The following is a 17758-nucleotide window of genomic DNA, read 5'->3' as shown; positions in this document are numbered from 1 at the left end:
AGGGTCGCCGTCACACCCGGGAAATCTGCTGGTGTCTGTGAGTTACCGCAGATCTACCCCAGGGTTGCTGAGAGCAGACGTCCTTTGGATGCTTACACAAAGTCAAGCGCAGAATGTCCCACCCAAAGCTCCACTCTTGCTTGTGTTTGAAACCTCAGCAGCAAAACCCTTTGGAGGCTAGCAGGGTGAGGCAGGAATCCCCGTCTGCCAGAGACTGGCAGAGCGTGGCGAGAGTCCCCAGCTTCAGACAAGCCAAGTTTCCTGGGATGATCTCAAGACAATAGATGGGCCAGTAATTTCATCTGCCTCCATTGCAGGTGACAGGTAACCAGGATCCTCAGATCCATCATACTTGGGCCCTACACTTAGACCCTGTATTGCTCTGGTGTGGCCACGCACAGCCTCTCTCCTGCTGATTTACACCCGCTGCTCCCTGTGCCGGGGGTGCTGAGCTCCCAGTGGGGTCCGTGTCCACGCTCTGCCCCGGGAAGGCGTCTCCACGGGTGCTCAGCTGAGGAATCTTCCCAGTTGTGCCAGGCTTTTGGCTGATGGCTCACAGGTTCGATAGCTTTCCTCTGCACCCTCTGCGTAACGGGGAGAGGAGACTCAACCTGCAGGCAGCTCGTGAAGCCAAGCTAACGCCAGCCTTGCCAGCAACTTCCTCTGGGCTCTTCACTCCAGGCAGGTTGGGGGCATGAGGCATGCAGGGGCATCCTTCATGCCCACACCCAAATGCATGACTCCGATGCTCCTGAGACATTCCTGCCCCGTGCTCCTGGCAGAGGAGTTGGAGCACAAGCGGGTCCTTCCTAGGACACATCCCAAACATGAAGTTCCCCATCCCATCTGCAGCTCTCTGCCCCATGTACAGTTCTCCGGCTCTCTGAGACCAGGGGTTCACACCTCTCACACACGCTCCCCTTCCCAACCTGTCAGCAGAGAGAAGGAAGAGGGTGGTGTTACTGAGCCTGGCAGAGAAAGGGTTAAGACCAAGGAAAGAGTATTGAGATGGGACAGGGAGCCACTGGGGAGCTGGTGCAGGGACCTTGACACACGGGAGCGGATATGCTGAGACACCCAGGTATGTCTAGATTAGACATTGTGGCCCTGCTGTAACTCCAGTTCACTGATCGCCGGTTAACCCGAGGTGGCTAACACCTGTGTCCATCCTGATCTACACACTCTCCCAGCGTGCATCCCAGCGCTCAGCCACGGGTCAACAACCAGTGCTTGTGCCCTGGGAAACACACTGGTGGAACGTTTCCAAAGGCGTTCGCTAACGGGAGTTCAGAGGGGACCGATTGACTCTCAAACACCGTCGAGACATGTGGGGAGGGTGGAGGGACCCTGACATACAGGGGTGGAGTAGGGAGGCACTCTAAGAAACCCCCTGTCAGGTCTCAGAGTGAGCAGCTTCTGTATCTGAAGCTGCTGCCAGATTCCCTCAGCCTGTCTTCGCTGGGAGGGCCCAGTTCTTCCCATCTGCTCTCTGCTCAGCGGTCTGTGAGGAACGAGTCTGCGGTTCCTGGGTGAGACGCTAGTGGATCAATGTTGCCATCACAACAATGCCCATTGCTGACAGTGTCCGGTGAGGGCTGGGGCACGTTGGCAGGGCTGCACGGGGGAGGGGTGCGCTGCCATTGCTGGTGCTGTACCAGTGCTGGGGACGGGACGCCGACTACCTGCCAATTTGACACAAGTGCCGCACTTGCTCTGCAACATGCTGGGATTCTCCAGAGCCACAAGGAGCGGGGATCCCAAAGGTCATTGAAATGATCTGGCACCTAACTGCCTTCGGCGCCTGTCGACGGCCTGGCCCAGAGCTCCCTCTCGCCTCTCATCCTGCCAGTGCTTGTGCAGCAGCTTCTGCGCCTGGCCGCCACAAAGCTCGGACAAACTTCCCCTCAGTGCTACGGACAGGGCCTGCCAGAGGGTCCGATGGAGTTTTTGACTGGAGCCAGGAAAGTAGAGGTCTGGGGGCTAGTCCCGGTTCTGTCACTGACTTGACGTGTGACCTTGGCCAAGTCACTTCATCTTGTTGTGCCTTAGCTACACCAGCTGTAAAACGGGGACAGTGCTACTTCCTCACCTCCCCCCCCCCCCGCCCCCCGCTTTGTAAAGCTCTCAGAGGCCCCTGGGTGCTGCATTCACAAAGTCACAGCGTTACTCTAAGGGACTAAGCCTGAGATCTCAGGGGGGAGGCAGTGAATGGGGCCAGGGAAGAGGATGTTGGCAGAGCCTGCCAGGAGGGGGAAGGTGGTGGGCGTGTCCCAAGATGCCGGGAAGAAGCTGCCTGCTGGCTTGTTTGGAATTCCCTCTGCCTCAGGAAGCCCGTGTCACCAGGCTTTGCTCTGGCAAGCCAGCTCTTGTTCTCCTTCCCCTGCGGAAATCCCCAGCCCCGGATAATGCCATGTAAATCCAACTGCTCAGCGATGTTCTCTCATTGCCGCCCTAGGCGCTCCTATCCGCTCTCATCACGCTCCTGTGGAACCAAACAGCCGGCTAATGCCAGGAGAGCCTCTCACCAGGGAGTCCCGGCTGCACTGCTGCTGCTCCCCATCACCACCGACATTTTGTCAGGGACAAGCCTGTCAACAGCCCCTTTCCATCCCAGCCTCCCCTCACCTGAGCAGGAGTCTTGGGATAGGACCTGGAACCGGGCTGAGCAGGGTATCTGTCTCTCTCTCGGCACCAGAGGACAGCTGGCAAGTTTCCCAGTCCTCCCCACACCAAGCACACTCTCCAGTCTAGACTGTCCGAAATGAGCTGCTTCTTGCTGAGATCAGACCTCTGCTCAGGGGCCAATTCTTCCGAGTTTTGATTCAGAACCTTAAGTTATCACTAGGGCTAAGAGTTACAGTGGGCCTACCTGAAACGCCCTGGCATAGGCCACTGCTAGCTGCCCCTGATCATACAGCATCTTCTCAAAGTGAGGAACATGCCATCTCTGGTCGGTGGAGTAGCGGTGGAATCCCTGCAGAGACAGAAACAGTCCACGTGGACCAGGGCACAGCACATCCCTGGTCAGCCATGCGATTAGACCTCCAGGGTTTTCTTTCATGCTACCCAAGCAAGATGCCTCCAAGAGCCATCGCTCCGGGCCATCTAACACCCAGCCCCGCTTACCTGAGCAATGTGATCATGAATCCCACCATAGGCCATCATCTTGAGAGTGTGCAGCGCCATCTGCAGGGCCCGTGCACCATCAGGGGATGCCCGGTGTAGGGCCCAGTATGTGAACAGGAAATTTAAATTGACTGCAATACAATAACAAAGCCGCGCACCTGAGGTCAGTTCCATGCCCTGCGCTGCTCCCTTCTGCTGCGATGGCTCAGCTAGGAGACAATGGACTGACCTGGCGTGGGGAACTTTGGAAACTCTGAAAAGCCGCCATATTCCTCATCATATGATTCAGATAGCTGCTGGAAACACCTGGCCATCACCTCTGGAAAAGGTGGGGGCGAATCTTCCCCTTTGATGCTGATCTCAGCCCTGGCCAGCAGCGCTGACATAATCCTCTCGCTATTCTCCACAAGGGCATTTTTGTTCCGCTTCCACTAGGAAGGAGACCATGAAAGAGCCGGAAGGTCAGTCTTGCCCCATCAGCTGCTCATGGCCTTTGTCCCCTCTTGATGAGGTTCCCTGTGTTATTCAAATCCAGATTCTGTCTTCAGACCCCAGTCCAGTTCTTTGGTCCAGCACCCAATGATTCCCCTCCCCCGATAAATTCTAATCAATCGCTAACCCATCCAGAGCTCTGTACCTCTTCCCTATGCAGAGTCCATCAGCCAGTGTTTTTTCTCACTAACTGGTCCCTCTCTTTTCCCCACATCCACTTCGCTTCTCCCTCAAACACACATGTCCCCACTATCCCAACCCCAAATCCAATTTTCCCCATCAACCCTCCAAATCAAACAATCAGTGCTAATAGCAAAGGCTAGTCCACTTCCCTGTCCCAGGTTTCTGTGCTGTATTTTTCTGATGAGGACCCAAAAACCTACCACAAAATCTCACGCAGCAAAAATGTATACCTGATCGGCAATTCGGAGAAGCACCGTTCGAAAGCCGACTTGGTAAATTCCATCTTCGGGAGGGAAATACGTCCCACCTATGAAGGGTTTGAGGTCAGGAGTCAGCCACACACTCATTGGCCAGCCCCCTCCACTGCTGGTAGCCTGCAAGAAAAACCATGGATAAGTGATCATCTCTCGGCCATCCCTTGGTATCATAATGTGTGTATCTAACCCAGGGATGGTGGAGAGGTTCTCCCCACACCTCTTGTCATGCATTTCCCCTTTCTTGTCATTGTCCCACATCAGACCCACCTCCTCACCTGCACAAAGGTCATGTAAACTTTATCCACATCTGGCCTCTCCTCACGATCCACTTTTATGCACACAAAGTTGTCATTCAGAATCTTGCCGATCTCTTTGTTCTTGAAGGACTCCTGCTCCATCACGTGGCACCAGTGGCAGGTGGAATAGCCGACTGAAAACAAACACTGTCAATTAAAGAAAGGTTCCAAGCTGAATACTGGGACAAATGTCCTACTAATGAAATCTATTCACTGTGGAATACTCTCCCAAGGGGATCCCCATTGAATAGGACAGTTACAAATCGGATTGGAGAGTAAACTGCAGGGAATGAGTCTGCATTGGGGAATGCAGGTTAGGTCACTCTGTCATTTCCATCTCTAACCCCTATGATTTTGCCCCATAGACTCTTGTAAACAAGAAGGAGCCCATTGGATAATAACATAAGAACGGCCATACTGAATCACATCAGAGGTCCATCTTGCCCAGTATCCAGCCTTCCGACAGTGGCCAATGCCTAGTGCTTCAGAGGGAATGAACAGAACAGGTAATCAGCAAGAGATCTGTCCCCTGTCGCCCATTCCCATCTTCTGGCAAACAGTGGCTAGGGACACTTCAGAGCATAGTTTTGCCCAACTTAAACTAGTGTCCATTTAAGAACTAGTCTATCTGTGGGAATTAACCAGAATTGATCATGCTTAATCCATTTTGGAAGTGGATTGAGCAAAACCTGAAAACAGCACTCTTATTCTGGATTAAGTGTATCCACACAAAAAGGTATTCAGGAATAGCTATAGTTATTTAAATTCATATCCTATCTTATTCTGGAATAACCTCTGTGTAGACAAACCGTAAAACTATCTGATCCTCTCATGCTGACACATAGTACAAGGTTATCAGGCAACCTTCTCAAAGGATCTCCAGTGCCATTCACATACCAGCCTGAGACAAAGACGCTTGGCCTATGGTGTAATTTACATAACCATGCATGGGGAAGCTCAATGCATTTGCTCTTGGGTTACCTGACAGAAATATCAGCTTGTTTTCTTTCTTTGCTTTATCAAAGGCTTCCTGGCCCCACGGGTACCTGGGAGAAAAGAAAGAAAGGGGCTGCTGGGTTTTATAATGATATATTTTACACTGGCTGAGGACCTGTTATAAGATGGGAGGCAATCAGTGTGCTCGTTGTGGATAATCAAGTCCTATTCTGGGCTCTGGACTGTAGCACATGGTCACCTCCTGCCCCGCAAGGTTATCATAAATCTGAGCATACACGACATGAAGGGAAGAACTCCATAGCCTCAGGGTGACACACACAACTCCATAGCATCAGGGTGATGCCCAACCCCCCCCCACACACACACACATAAATGTCCCTAATAGAAAACTCAGGCTATACACGGGCCACAGGGTGCCCACCACTGATTTAAGCTGTGCTGCCATCCATCCCAGATCCCACGGACCCTACCCAGCTTCACTGTTGGTACAATGAAAGGGAAGAGGGGAAGGCTCTCTCTCACCAGTCCACCGGATTGTGGGCATGCTGGAGGAGGTAGGGAGACTTCTCGTTAATCAGACGGTTGGTGTAACGATGGATGCTAGATCGGCTGCTTTTCCCTCCTGTGGCCATGGCTGGGCCCCCTCTCAGAAACACAGTCCTGTGACAAGGAACACAAAGGTTTGTTAGCATCACTCACCCCCGAAGTCGAGTAAGACACCAAAGTCCCAAGAACTGCTAAGGACTGGATCAGCATATGGCCCAGGCTTCTTGAGGTCCCTGTACACGCCCGGAGTGATCCCTGGTGGGCCGGCTGCGGCAGCGTGGTCAGTCTGTATCTGTGAATGCTGCTGGTTCCTCACTGCAAACCCAAGGCTGGAGTCATGAGCTGTGACACTAACCTCTTGGGTTACTGCAGGGGTCTGAGTGGAGGTGACTTAGGCCCCGCCAGCACAAAGCTAGCTCAAGCACGCCCCCAGTGGGCAGGGGAAGGAGTGTTAATGCTGCCATTGTGATGCGGGAGCTGTGTCATAGCCCAGCTGAGAGCGGCTCCCACAGCCCAGGTGCACAGCTGCAGCAAGGGAGGGCTGTGTCCTCTCCCTCCAGCCAAATACCATCTCCTTAGCCATACCCCAGAAGGCTACCTGTTCAGCATACACATGGCTCTTCTCCCTGCAGCCCCCAGCCCGATAGGTATGTGGCTCCTTTGAGCACACTCCAAAACCCTTCCCTTTCTGTCCAACACAGACCATCCACCTATCTAAAGCTCAGAATTGCCACCTCATTCTGCCGCAGATACCTGTACTCATTCCCACAGTATGTGAGTGCCTCACAACACCCCTGCGAGGTAGGGGACAGTTATCTTCCCCATGCTTCCAGCTGGGGAACCGAGGCACAGAAAGGCAAAGTGACTCACCCCAAGTTACACACGGTGGGGTAGGCAACTGAACCCAGGTCTCCAAAGTCTCCAGCCAGTGTCCCAACCTGGACCACACACAACCTCCTAGCACCCCAAGGAAACTCAGCCCCCAGGATCCTCTGTGCTGAACCACTGAACCACTCCCCCCCCCCCAAACATCTCTCCTTTTACCTCCTAACTGTACCCACAGACCATAAAAGGCCTCACAGCCACAGCCTTGACTCACTCCACAAGGAAACCAGCAACAGGGACTTTACATTTACACAGCACCAAAACATGCCAGATGCTCCTCACACTGATCCAGAGACAAGGTCTTTCCTCAGAGTTCCCAACCAAAGAGGCTTGAAGCCAACGAAGGATAGGAAGTAACATACACAAGTAATTCAGTGAGCCGGGTCTCTTGGGTCCCACACTTTTTGTGGGGCTCATCTTTTCTCACTCTCTTGCCATCATTTTGGAGAAGACCAAGGACCGGGTGGGCCTTGTGAATGGAGTAACTCCTGAAATAGGACATGAAGGAGGAGGAGAGGATGGAGACAGGGTGGAGAAGGTCTGGAAGGGGGTTCCAGATGGGGGGGGGTGTGGAATGTGGGAGACAGAGCAAAGACAAGAGCGAGAGACGAGAATGAAAGGGAAGGTTAACTGCAAAGCTTGGGCCAAGAGAAGACAGACAGGTAGAGTAGACACTTATAAGGGGGATTAGCATGGAGTGATCCTGACATTACACAGCTTCTGGGATCAGCTCCAAAGACTGCAACCCACAAAAAATCCATGCTGCACCAGGCAAATGTACAGGCATTGGCACGACATCGAACATCCTAACAGGGAGGAATGGGGCTCAGATTCAGGGACAGGCAGACGAAGCAGCTAATCTCTCTCTGGTCATTACCAATCTGAACAGGATCCGTGGCAGGCTGAACAAACACATAACTCCCAGGAGCAATATTGGGTCAGATCTAGCTGTAGAGAACACTTACTCTCGTACTGCGATGAAGGGAATGCCTCAGTCCTAGGGGTGGCAAAGGGGAATAGGGCTATACTGGGGTTGGTAATTTGACTGGCAGTAGGATAGATAGGGCACCTTATTGTAACCTTGTATAACCTCCACCCATTCTGTTTGTTGAATCCCCCAGTTATCTCTTGTCACACACGTAACGTGTACAGTGTTTAGCACAATGGGCCTCCTAGGGGCTGCCAGATTCAGAATACAAATCATGCCTCATAATAAGAGCAGCAGGCAGGACAACACTCTTGGGTGTGGCAGAAATTCTCTCGGGGCCAGACTAGGGGGAGCAAAGGGATCATAAACTGTCAGCACCAGCACAGACAGAGGGGCGCGCTGGGCTGGACAGAACGCTGCCCCCCAATGGATCAGTACCAATGCCAGACAAGGGGATCCTACTGGGGCAGACAACATCGCCCTTGGATCCGTATCCTAGGCAGAGAGTGGGTCAGACAGAACCACCCAAGCGTCAGTAGCAGCAACAACACAGGGCGCTCCCACCAAAACACAGAACCACACATTCTCCCCCGCCTTTCGGGGCTGGCTCAAAGACAAGCCAGGGACTCTCACTGGGTCAGAGAACCACACGCCCCTTTGGGACAGCGCCAGACCGGGGGACGGAGGGGGGCGGGTCCCATTGGGTCAGACAGAGCAGCCTCCCTCCCCCAATCCTGTGGGGGGATTAGGGGGATCCCCGTGGGCCTGACCGAACCCCCTCTTTGGATCAGTGCCGGGAGGGCTGCTCCCCTCGGGGATCCTGTGGCGCTGTGACCATGTCAGCGTGTCTCCGGGTTCCCGGACCGGGCCCAATCCCTGGCCCGGCTCCGTTCGGGCCGTTCCCTGGGCTCTGCCCCGGTACCTGCGAGTCCAGGCGGCTCGGTTCGCTCCGGCCCGGCGGGACAGGAGGCAGCAGCAGCGGCGGAGAAGGGGGGCGGAGATCATGGCCGCCGCCAGCGACCTACTCCCGGGCTCGGGCTGCGGGGAGGCCGGCAGGGGGCGGCAGCGGCTGCCCAGAACGAGAAGCGGCCGGACAGCCCCGGGCCCACGGGGAGGGACAGGCGCGCTGCGCCGGGGAGGAGGAGCCCGGCCGCGGCTAAGGCCTTCCGGCTGCCCGCACTCCGGGGATTGGCCTGGGCTGAGTTCCTAGGACAGGGGAGACCTGGCTCAGGCCCTGGGCGGGGTGACTGGGGCTGCGTTCCCAGGACGGCGGTGACCCTGGCTCAGGCTTGGGGGGTGACTGGGGCTGAGTTCCCAGGACGGGGGTGACCCTGGCTCAGGCTTGGGGGGTGACTGGGGCTGAGTTCCCAGGACGGGGGTGACCCTGGCTCAGGCTTGGGGGGTGACTGGGGCTGAGTTCCCAGGACGGGGGTGACCCTGGCTCAGGCTTGGGGGGTGACTGGGGCTGAGTCCCCAGGACGGGGGTGACCCTGGCTCTGGGGGTGATTGCTGGCTCTGGGTTTGAGTCCTGAGCCGAGGCAGCTCCAGGCCTGAATCCTGGGGGACCCTGCAAGGCTTTGGGGTTTGAGCCCCTCTCTGCAGTCCTCTGTTCAGGCTGGGCTAGGGCCCAAGCCTTTGCTCCCAGGAAGGGCCAGATCCCCTGTTACAGGACTACATGCCAACACCTCTGTCTGTAAAACTGGCCTCTCAGTGAAATTAATAGGCACCAGGTTTAAAACAAACAAAAGGAAGTACTTCATGCAACACGAAGTCAACCTGTGGAACTCATTGCCAGGGGATGTTGTGAAGACAAAAGTATATCTGGGTTCAAAAAAAGAATTAGATAAGTCCATAAAGGTTAAGTGTATCATAGGCTGATAGTCAAAGTGATACAACCCCAGGCTCTGGGTGTCCCTAAACCTCTGACTGCTACAAGCTGGGACTGGGTGACAGGTGATGGATCACTAGATAAATTGCCCTGTTCTGTTCATTCCCTCTGAAGCATCTGACACCAGCCACTGTCAGAGGACAGAATATTGGACTAGATGGACCGTTGGTCTGACCCAGTATGGCCATTCTTAGGTCATCACTGCTGGAATACACAGCACAGCAAAGCCTACCCTGGATACCGCTCCTGGGACATTAGACATCAAATAAGGGACTGGTGATCATTCTGCACTGCACTGCACGCACAGTAAAAGTCCCTGCCAGTACTGCCAACACCAGGCATTCAAAAAGCATGAGTCAGAGCTCCCCAAATCAGGAGATTGAAAACAATAATAAAACTGGGGGCTCTTTATTCACCTTCTGGGCTTTGAACCTTTAAGGGGGGTGTCACATTTTCCAGTTTTTCTCTGCAACCATGAGAGAGAGAAACGTCCATTTTTTAAGAATGAAAGCTGAGATTCATGTGATTCCAGGAGCTGGGGCTTTCAGAAAAATTCCAAATATCATGAGATGATAAAAATCATGAGAGTTGGCAATAATCCAGATTGTCTACTCTAGCCACCACCTCTCTCCATCTGAGGGGGGAAAAGGTGTGTCCTAATCCCGTGCTAGCTATCATGAGGTAACTAACATCAGGTGAAATCCTAGAGAAGACAAGGTAATCTGTAGTTTTCACGTTAGCAACTCAAAGTAAACCTTGGGGGAGCATGGGTTTATCACCACCTGGTAATGTGTTAACACTACAACTGCCGTGTCTTCCTAGGATTTTCCCTCATGTTAGTTACCTCTTGTGAGCTAGCATGAGGTAAGTACACACCTTTTTTCCTCAAAAAGAACAGGAGTACTTGTGGCACCTGGTGAAAAAAAGGCCACACTATCCCCAATAGGATTTTTTTCCCTTTTCCTCTACCCTTCCCCAAGTCGCTAGTGTCTCTGTGCCCTTATGCTTGTGGTTGTGGCCAAAAAGAGCTGCCACCACCATCTGCTACCCCCCAGTGTAGATGGCTGCCTTCCCATATGTGGGCGGAGCCAATTTCCCCACTCCTGCACAAGCTGCATAAAACACCATTGATCCTTCAACACAGCTTGATCAGGTTAGGCCAATGTGTCAGAATGACTGTAGGAGACTCCCCCTGCTCCTCCTTAGTCACTCTGACATCATCAGGATCTGTCTGTGCCAGATCACTTCAAAATAGCCTGTTCTTGATCTGTGGCATTCCAGTGACTGAAACCTTCTGCAGAAGGCTAAGTGGTTTTATCATCCACCATAAGCAACGGAGGTCAATTTAATCCTTTGTGTAACTCCAGTGTAGTCTGACTCAGATGGAACAAGCATTAACTCAATGGAGCTAAACACCAGGGATACATTTGTCCTGGGGGCTGCAATGTCGTAGGATGTTTCCTTTCAGAGTGAATATTCGGAACCTATCAGTTTATGTTCACCCACACTGTACATTTTGACTGAAGGGAACAGAGTATCCCTTGTCTATGTAATTTCTTTACTTTTCCTGTGAGTAGCTAACTCTAATGGATCTCTTGTGTGAGCCCTTCTGCCTTTGCTGTTTCCTTCCTTGGTGGAGCAGCAGATTCTAGCTTTAGAGAACTGAGGTGGGGATTTTCAAAAGCACCGTAAGCCTTGGTGCTACTACAGCGTCACCCCATGGTGTAGCTTGATTGTTCCTGGTAACTCAACTCCCAGCCACACACAAATCCCTCACCCATGCGCAGTAGTGCACTAGGCCAGCACAACTGGAGGTATAGGACAGCCCTCACAAGCTTGTCTTTGCTCCAAAGTTAATTCCTGTTATAACTCAAATGTTGCCCCCTAACTTGAATCACTTTCACACACCGAAGCCCTTAAGGCAATGGTACCACTGCATTTGAGCTAAGTTGTCTGGCCCCATCGCGGGTATAGGCCAAAGCTGGAGCCAGCACAACGTGTCAGCTGCTAACACAACCATGCTAGTGTGGTTGCTGATTAGCTCCATTAAAGTGCCACTAGTCCTCCAATGCCTTCCCACAATTCCCACCCCCACCCTGTACGCAGAAAGGACAGATGACTTCTCCCACAGTTCACTGAGAAAGAAGCCACGGAGTGGCTCCGCTTTCTGCAGGCCAAAGAACTGTGGGATAGGACCCCAGAAGTCTTAATGACTCACGAGTGAGTGCAGTGCCAGCAGGGGCATAGTGTTAATTCAAAAGAACAAGTGTTACTTCATAAGAATGGCCTTACTGGGTCAGACCAAAGGTCCATCTAGCCCTATATCCTGTCTTCCTACAGTGGTCAGTGCCAGGTGCTTCAGAGGGAATGAACAGAACAGATAATCATCAAGTGATCCATCCCCTGTCGTAGCATGGCTGCTTTCACTCAAGTTCAGCTAATTCGACAGAAGTAACTTGAGTGTTGATAACTCAAGATAACTCGATATCAGTGGGAGTCAGGCATGTAGGTGCCTTTGAAAATCCCATAAGATGCCTAGCTGCCTCATTAGGTGCCTAAATAGAGTTAAACATCTGGCCCTTAACTTCTCTGATTCATTTATAAAATGGGGATCATGATGGTGACCCACCTTTGTACAGTGCTTTGAGATCTATGGATGAAAACCACTCAATAAATACTAAGTATTATTATTTATGAGTCCTTCATGGTCCTGAAGGCCGGGGAGCAATGAACAGACTATTATGGACCCAGTCCCTCTTAGGTTTGGTATCCAGACCAGGTTGCCCTGGTATCCAAGGTCTTTTGGGAAACCAATGGAGAACTGTGTTCTTGTCTATGAGTTCACAGTATAGCCCGAGAAATGTATTCGCCTCCTCTGGCTGCCCATAATGGACTGCAACATGAATTATGCACATGCAGAACAGCTCCCAACCATTTGCACTTACTCTTCAGTTACAATAATTTGGTGTTTCACCCAGAGAAACAATGAGGATATATTAATAAAATTCATCCAGTATGCGAGAGAGGACAATCTGCCAGAAAGTAGAGTGCAGCAGTATAGAGCATCTGACAATGTACATCACATCACACACCAGCTCTGTGTGGCTGGTTCCTTGTTGTTTGTAGTTCCACGCTGGATGGAGGCCCAGCGCTCGCTTGTCATCATGCCTAGAAAAATAACAAGGCTTGATGGGTTTGTTGTGCCTTTTTTCCCTGCCCAACATCAGCTTTTCTGAACCAAGGAGATTGCTCCACTCCAGTCTCCTTCTGCAGCTGCCTTACTATTCAATTAACTGCTCGGCATTGATCTGCTTTTAAGTGCCACTGGGTAACCTGCACACCTGCACTCCCCCCTGCCCAGCTCACACCAAAGAGGAGAAGGACTGGGCCACATTAACCTCCCCCTGCCTCTTGTTAGCTCTTGAGCATCGATTTCCTATTTGTGCAGCGGTGAGGAGAAAAAAGACGCCTGAGAAAGCACAATGCTGTCCTTTTACTGGCGTTTATTAATGACACGGTGGGAGGAAAAGCACATTTTTGCTAAGGGGGTTGATTCAGTGCTGCAATAGATTGGCTTCCCTCCCCCCGCCGAGTCCATGTTTGTTTGCTGCAGGATGTGAAGAGAAGATGGTCTTAAATATTCGTTGTCATGAAGGTATGAAACCAGCAGCGCTGCTTGGTAATTGACAGATGAGTGATCATTCCCCCAAACCCCAGCGTCAGCGCCTTGAATTTCCAAACGCTTGGAGTCTGATGGGTACAATGTAGCTGCAGCGCCCGGAGCACAGGGAGCCTGACTAAATTGATTACCTGCTAAACCCAGGTAGATTGTTTCTATTTTGTTCCTGCTGTGCCTTGGGGGGGGGGGGGGGGGGATTATGTAACATGTACAGAAAAAGCTTTTGCAGCAAAACAGATCAACATGCAGAGCAGATATCAGGACTGCAAAGGCAGGCCGCTTCGAGACCTGGAATATATGACATTCGCTTCTTCCCCAGGGGATGGCTTGAAATGTTTTCTTTCTTCCTTTCTTTTTTTTAGTTTTGCTTTATGTCTTGGCTTGATTGTTACTAAAAGATCAGCTATAACACCTTGTTGCACTGGCTTCTTTCCCCATCGCCCCTCCATCCTGACCCCTTAAGAGAGGAGACTTCAGGCTCTGTGTTCATTCACGGTTAGCAGTCCACCACCGCTTGCTATGCTCTGCCCCCCTGCCATGGAGGGCCCATTCCAGCCTTGGGTAAGAAGGGAGGTCAGGGTCCATGTTGGTTCAACTCTGCCTTAGAAGAACCCTTCGCACTTCAACCCCATTTCAGCCCCCGTGTGTTAGGTTGGAAGGTGATCACCAGTTGGAGTCAGACAGAAATTCCCCCATGCCATTTTAGCTGGGGTGAAGGTGCTGCCTCCCTCTGTAGTATTGGCCACTGGGCACGGTCAAAGCCAAGAGAATGGCATGGATGGATCAGTGGACTGGTTCCAATGTTATTCCTTAAAGACTAACAGCTCTGTTAGTCTTTAAGGTGCCACCGGACTCCCTGTTGTTTTTGTGGATACAGACTAACACGGCTACCTCCTGATTCTTGACACAATATTATTCCTGTTCGTCCTCTAGGTTACACCGAAAAGGCTCTGGAATTTTGTGATGGCTGAGAATGACGAGGGATCTTTGCAGATATGGTGGAGGTGGCCCTGTCCAGTCTGTAAGGCGCCTGTGCAGCAGTCCGTGCTCCGAGAGACAGCCCAGAAAGTGAAACTTCGGGAGGAGGGGGGCAAAGGTGGCTTTAAACCAGTTTTGCACAAGGCAGGTTATATCTGTGTGCTCAGGGCATCTGCAGTTTCTGGTATAAACTAGAGTAGTCCTGGGGGTGCTCTAATTTCTGGCAGCCAACACTGAGCTGTGCGGAAGGCCAGACTCCCCTGTAGAGCAGGATGCTACTGACCTGTCCCCAGGCATGGCCCCTGCACTGGGAGCTACCTGTAAGGGGGGTAGCGTAGGGCCACTTACACTGTCCCAACAGTATCATAGCAGCCCTGCAGCCCCTATATGTTGCCAGAACAGTGTACAGAGTCTGGGGTAGTGGCCAGAAGTGGACTCTCTGTTACATGACAAAGGAATTTCACATTTTACTGTAATTCATTTGGGGAGAGACTCTCATGTCTTTCAAGGATTGGGGAAATTCATAGCTTGGGATAGGACAATAATGTGACACAGAAGCTCCTTGGCAAAGGGTCCCCTGTTCTTTGCAAATGATGCTTACCTCAGACCTGACAAACTCAGTACACCAGCGATGTGTTACAGGATATTTATCCATAAAGAATAACAAGTAAGGTATCTAGAGAAAGCTTGTAACTTGTCAAGAGTTATAGTCATTATGAGATGTGTACGGGTGATATTTAAGGAATAATTTTATAGGGTTGCCAGGTGTCCAGTTTTTGACAGGAATGCCCAGTCGAAAAAGGACCCTGGTGGCTCTGGTCAGCACCACTGATCAGGCCGTTAAAAGTCTGGCTGGCGGCGCAGCGGGGCTAAGGCAGGCTCCCTGTCTGCCCTGGCTCCGCACAGCTCCCGGAAGTGGCGGGCATGTCCCTGCAGTCCCTAGGCACAGGGGTGGCCAGGGAGGCTCCATGCGCTGTCCCCGCCCCGAGCATCAGCTCTGCAGCTCCCATTGGTCAGGATCCGTGGCCAATGGCATCTGCGAGGGCGGTGCCTGCAGGCTAGGGCAGTGCGCGGCACCCCCTGGCCAACCCTGTGCCTAGGACCCGGACATGCCGGCCGCTTCCGAGAGCTGTGCGGAGCCAGGGCAGGTAGGGAGCCTGCCTTAGCCCCGCCAGCCGGGAGTTGCCTGTGGTAAGCGCCGCCTGGCTGAAGCCCGAACCTTTTCCCACACTCCAACCCCCTGCGCCAGGTTGGAAACCCATCCTGCACCCCAACCCCCTGCTCCAGCTCTGAGCCTCTCCCGCACCCTAACTCCCTCCCGGAGCCCACATCCTATACCTCCTCCCGCACCCCAATTCCCTGCCCCAGCACTGAGCCCCCTCCTACACTCCAAACCTCTCATCCCCGACTCCACCCCAGAGCCTGCACCCCCTCCTGCACTCCAACCCTCTGCCCCAGCCCGGAGCCTCCTCCCGCATCCTGAACCCCTCATTTCTGGCCCCACCCAAGAGCCCACACCCCCCAGCTGGACCCCTCAGCCCCTCCCTCACCCCAACCTGCTGCCCCAGCCCAGTGAAAGTGAATGAGGGTGGGGGAGAGCGAGCAATGGAGGGAGGGGGGATGGAGTGAGTGGGGGCAGGGCCTCGGAGAAGGGGTGGGGCAGGGCAAGGGTGTTCAGCCGCAGCAGCTCCAGGCACCAGCGCACCAAGCGCGTGCCTGGGGTGGCAAGCCACGGGGGGCACCCTGCCGGTCGCCGTGAGGGCGGCAGTCAGGTTGCCTTCGGCAGCATGCCTGCGGGAGGTCCGCCGGTCCCGCGGCTTCGGCGGCAATTCGGTGGCGGGTACGCCGAAGCCGTGGGACCAGCGGACCTCCCGCAGGCATGCCGCCGAATCCGCGGGACCGGGGACCTCCTGCAGGCATGCCGCCGAAGCCAGCCTGCCTGCCGTGCTTGGGGCGGCAAAAAAGCTAGAGCCGCCCCTGGTGTTCGGTTTTGTGCAATTAGAAAGTTGGCAACCCTATAAGGTAATTATATTGAAAGTCTGCTTTATGGACTGGGAGTAAAAGTTAATCACCAGGGGATAATGTGTCTCAGTGGTAGCCCATTCAAGCAGGAGGGAGTTGTCACCCTGCCCTGGTTAGCCACTGATGTAATACCAGGCTCAATTGTCTAGCCTTGTTCCACCCCAAGACTTTCAATGAAAAACCATCAGAGACAACCGCAAACAATCAAAATCGCCTGGAGGTCAAAAAGGAACATTACAACAGATGGGGGATCACCCTGGCTCTGGATAAAGACATCAGTAGAACACAGGGTGGGGAAAGGCCCCTGGATCCATTCACTGAGCAGACATCGCGGGGGGGGGGGGGGGGGGGGGGGGGGGGGGGGAGAGAAGAGTGCTCATGAAAAATTGGATACTGGTTCCCAGGAAGCCAGCTAGCCAGCCCTGCAACAGACTGAACGTTGAGAGGAAAGCCTAATTTATTAGCTAGGAAAAGTAACTATTAGTAAGTCTAGACCCAGTTTCCGTTTGATGATTTTGTTTTGTATTGTAACCATTTGTTTCCATCCGTCACACTTGTTTCTAGGAGAATCGCTATCCTTTCTCAAATAAACCGTCTTTTGTTTTATTACAAGTGCTGTGTGTTGGGGGTGAGGGGTGTTAAGGTAAAACTGGCACACTGAGACACACTGCTCCTTTGGGGGCAGAGGCTGTGGGATTTCTGTGAGTAGCCAGTGACAGGGACTAGCTATCACTGGGACTCGGGGACTGGGCTGCAGGTATTGTTAACCTGCAAGACGAACTCAGGGCTGGCAAAACCCAGAGGAGAGTGGTCGAGGGGCTGACAGGCTTAGGGAGCGGACACCAGCCACCTCAGGTCAGACTCCCTCTGGCTGGAGGCAGGGGGTGGTAAGGTGACTCGAGCCTGGGGACCCCATGAAATGTCAAACACACAAGTGGGATCTGATTTCGTCTTGGGAGGAATATTGTGCTTTCCATCTAGATGACATTAAACAGCCCCTCATGCTACCCAGTCGCTTTTGCCCCTCTAGCGTGCTATCACTGCCTTTGAGATGGGGGAGCCCAGTCTGGGCCTGCTTCCAGGCCGTACGTGGTGGCCTCTCTGGCTCAATGTAAAGGCCGCCTGGACAGACGGCTGTAGCGGAGACTGCCTGTGAGCTGACAGATGTTAGCCATGTTTATTGTTCCACAGGAGAAGATGGCGTTGACATGTCCATGCCCCCCACACAGGCAAACAACAAACCATCTCCAAAGAGCTGCCAAGGGAACGTAGCTGGGCAAGAGAGCGAATGGCAGAAATACACCCCGAGCGAAGCCAGAACTGAGGTCCCCTCTGTCTGCTCCACGGGCAGAGGATCTGCAGGCCAGCAGTGAGCCGGATGCTCCTCGCAGGGGCCTGGCTCAGTCAGAAACAATTCTTGTCCTTCAGAGCTCAAGGCAGCAAGTCTCCGGCTCATTCTTTTAAAGAGACAGCCCTCTTTGCTTTGACACAGAAACGGCTCAAATTCCTGCTCGACAAACG

General features: G+C 53.0%; 1 protein-coding gene across 7 annotated transcripts in view; it reads right to left on the bottom strand.

Moving 5' to 3' along the window:
* SPATA20 (spermatogenesis associated 20) overlaps positions 1–8797 on the bottom strand; it is a 35643-nt gene extending 26846 nt beyond the window's left edge. Inside the window, exons 1-8 of one of the 7 annotated variants that reach the window (XR_010591882.1) lie at positions 8593–8786; positions 5834–5971; positions 5336–5400; positions 4334–4488; positions 4032–4175; positions 3356–3557; positions 3127–3257; positions 2870–2974 (exon numbers count right to left, since the gene is read on the bottom strand). Coding sequence is in view for 5 of the 7 variants with exons in the window: in XM_042847968.2 (XP_042703902.2) it covers positions 2870–2974; positions 3127–3257; positions 3356–3557; positions 4032–4175; positions 4334–4488; positions 5336–5400; positions 5834–5971; positions 7105–7436 (1272 nt within the window). In the remaining 2 variants the exon portion in view is untranslated. Of the gene's footprint in view, positions 1–2869; positions 2975–3126; positions 3258–3355; positions 3558–4031; positions 4176–4333; positions 4502–5335; positions 5401–5833; positions 5972–7104; positions 7569–8592 lie in introns of those variants that run through there. The other 6 variants (XR_006173898.2, XM_008177542.4, XM_008177543.4 and 3 more) reach the window with 6 other exon arrangements.
* Between the last annotated feature and the right edge of the window lie 8961 nt (positions 8798–17758).

This window comes from Chrysemys picta, chromosome 12 (genome assembly GCF_011386835.1).
Source record: "Chrysemys picta bellii isolate R12L10 chromosome 12, ASM1138683v2, whole genome shotgun sequence".
In the NCBI taxonomy this organism is placed as follows: Eukaryota; Metazoa; Chordata; order Testudines; family Emydidae; genus Chrysemys; species Chrysemys picta.
The sequence above is the reverse complement of the archived record's forward strand: the minus strand, read 5'-3'. Positions and strand labels throughout refer to the sequence as shown.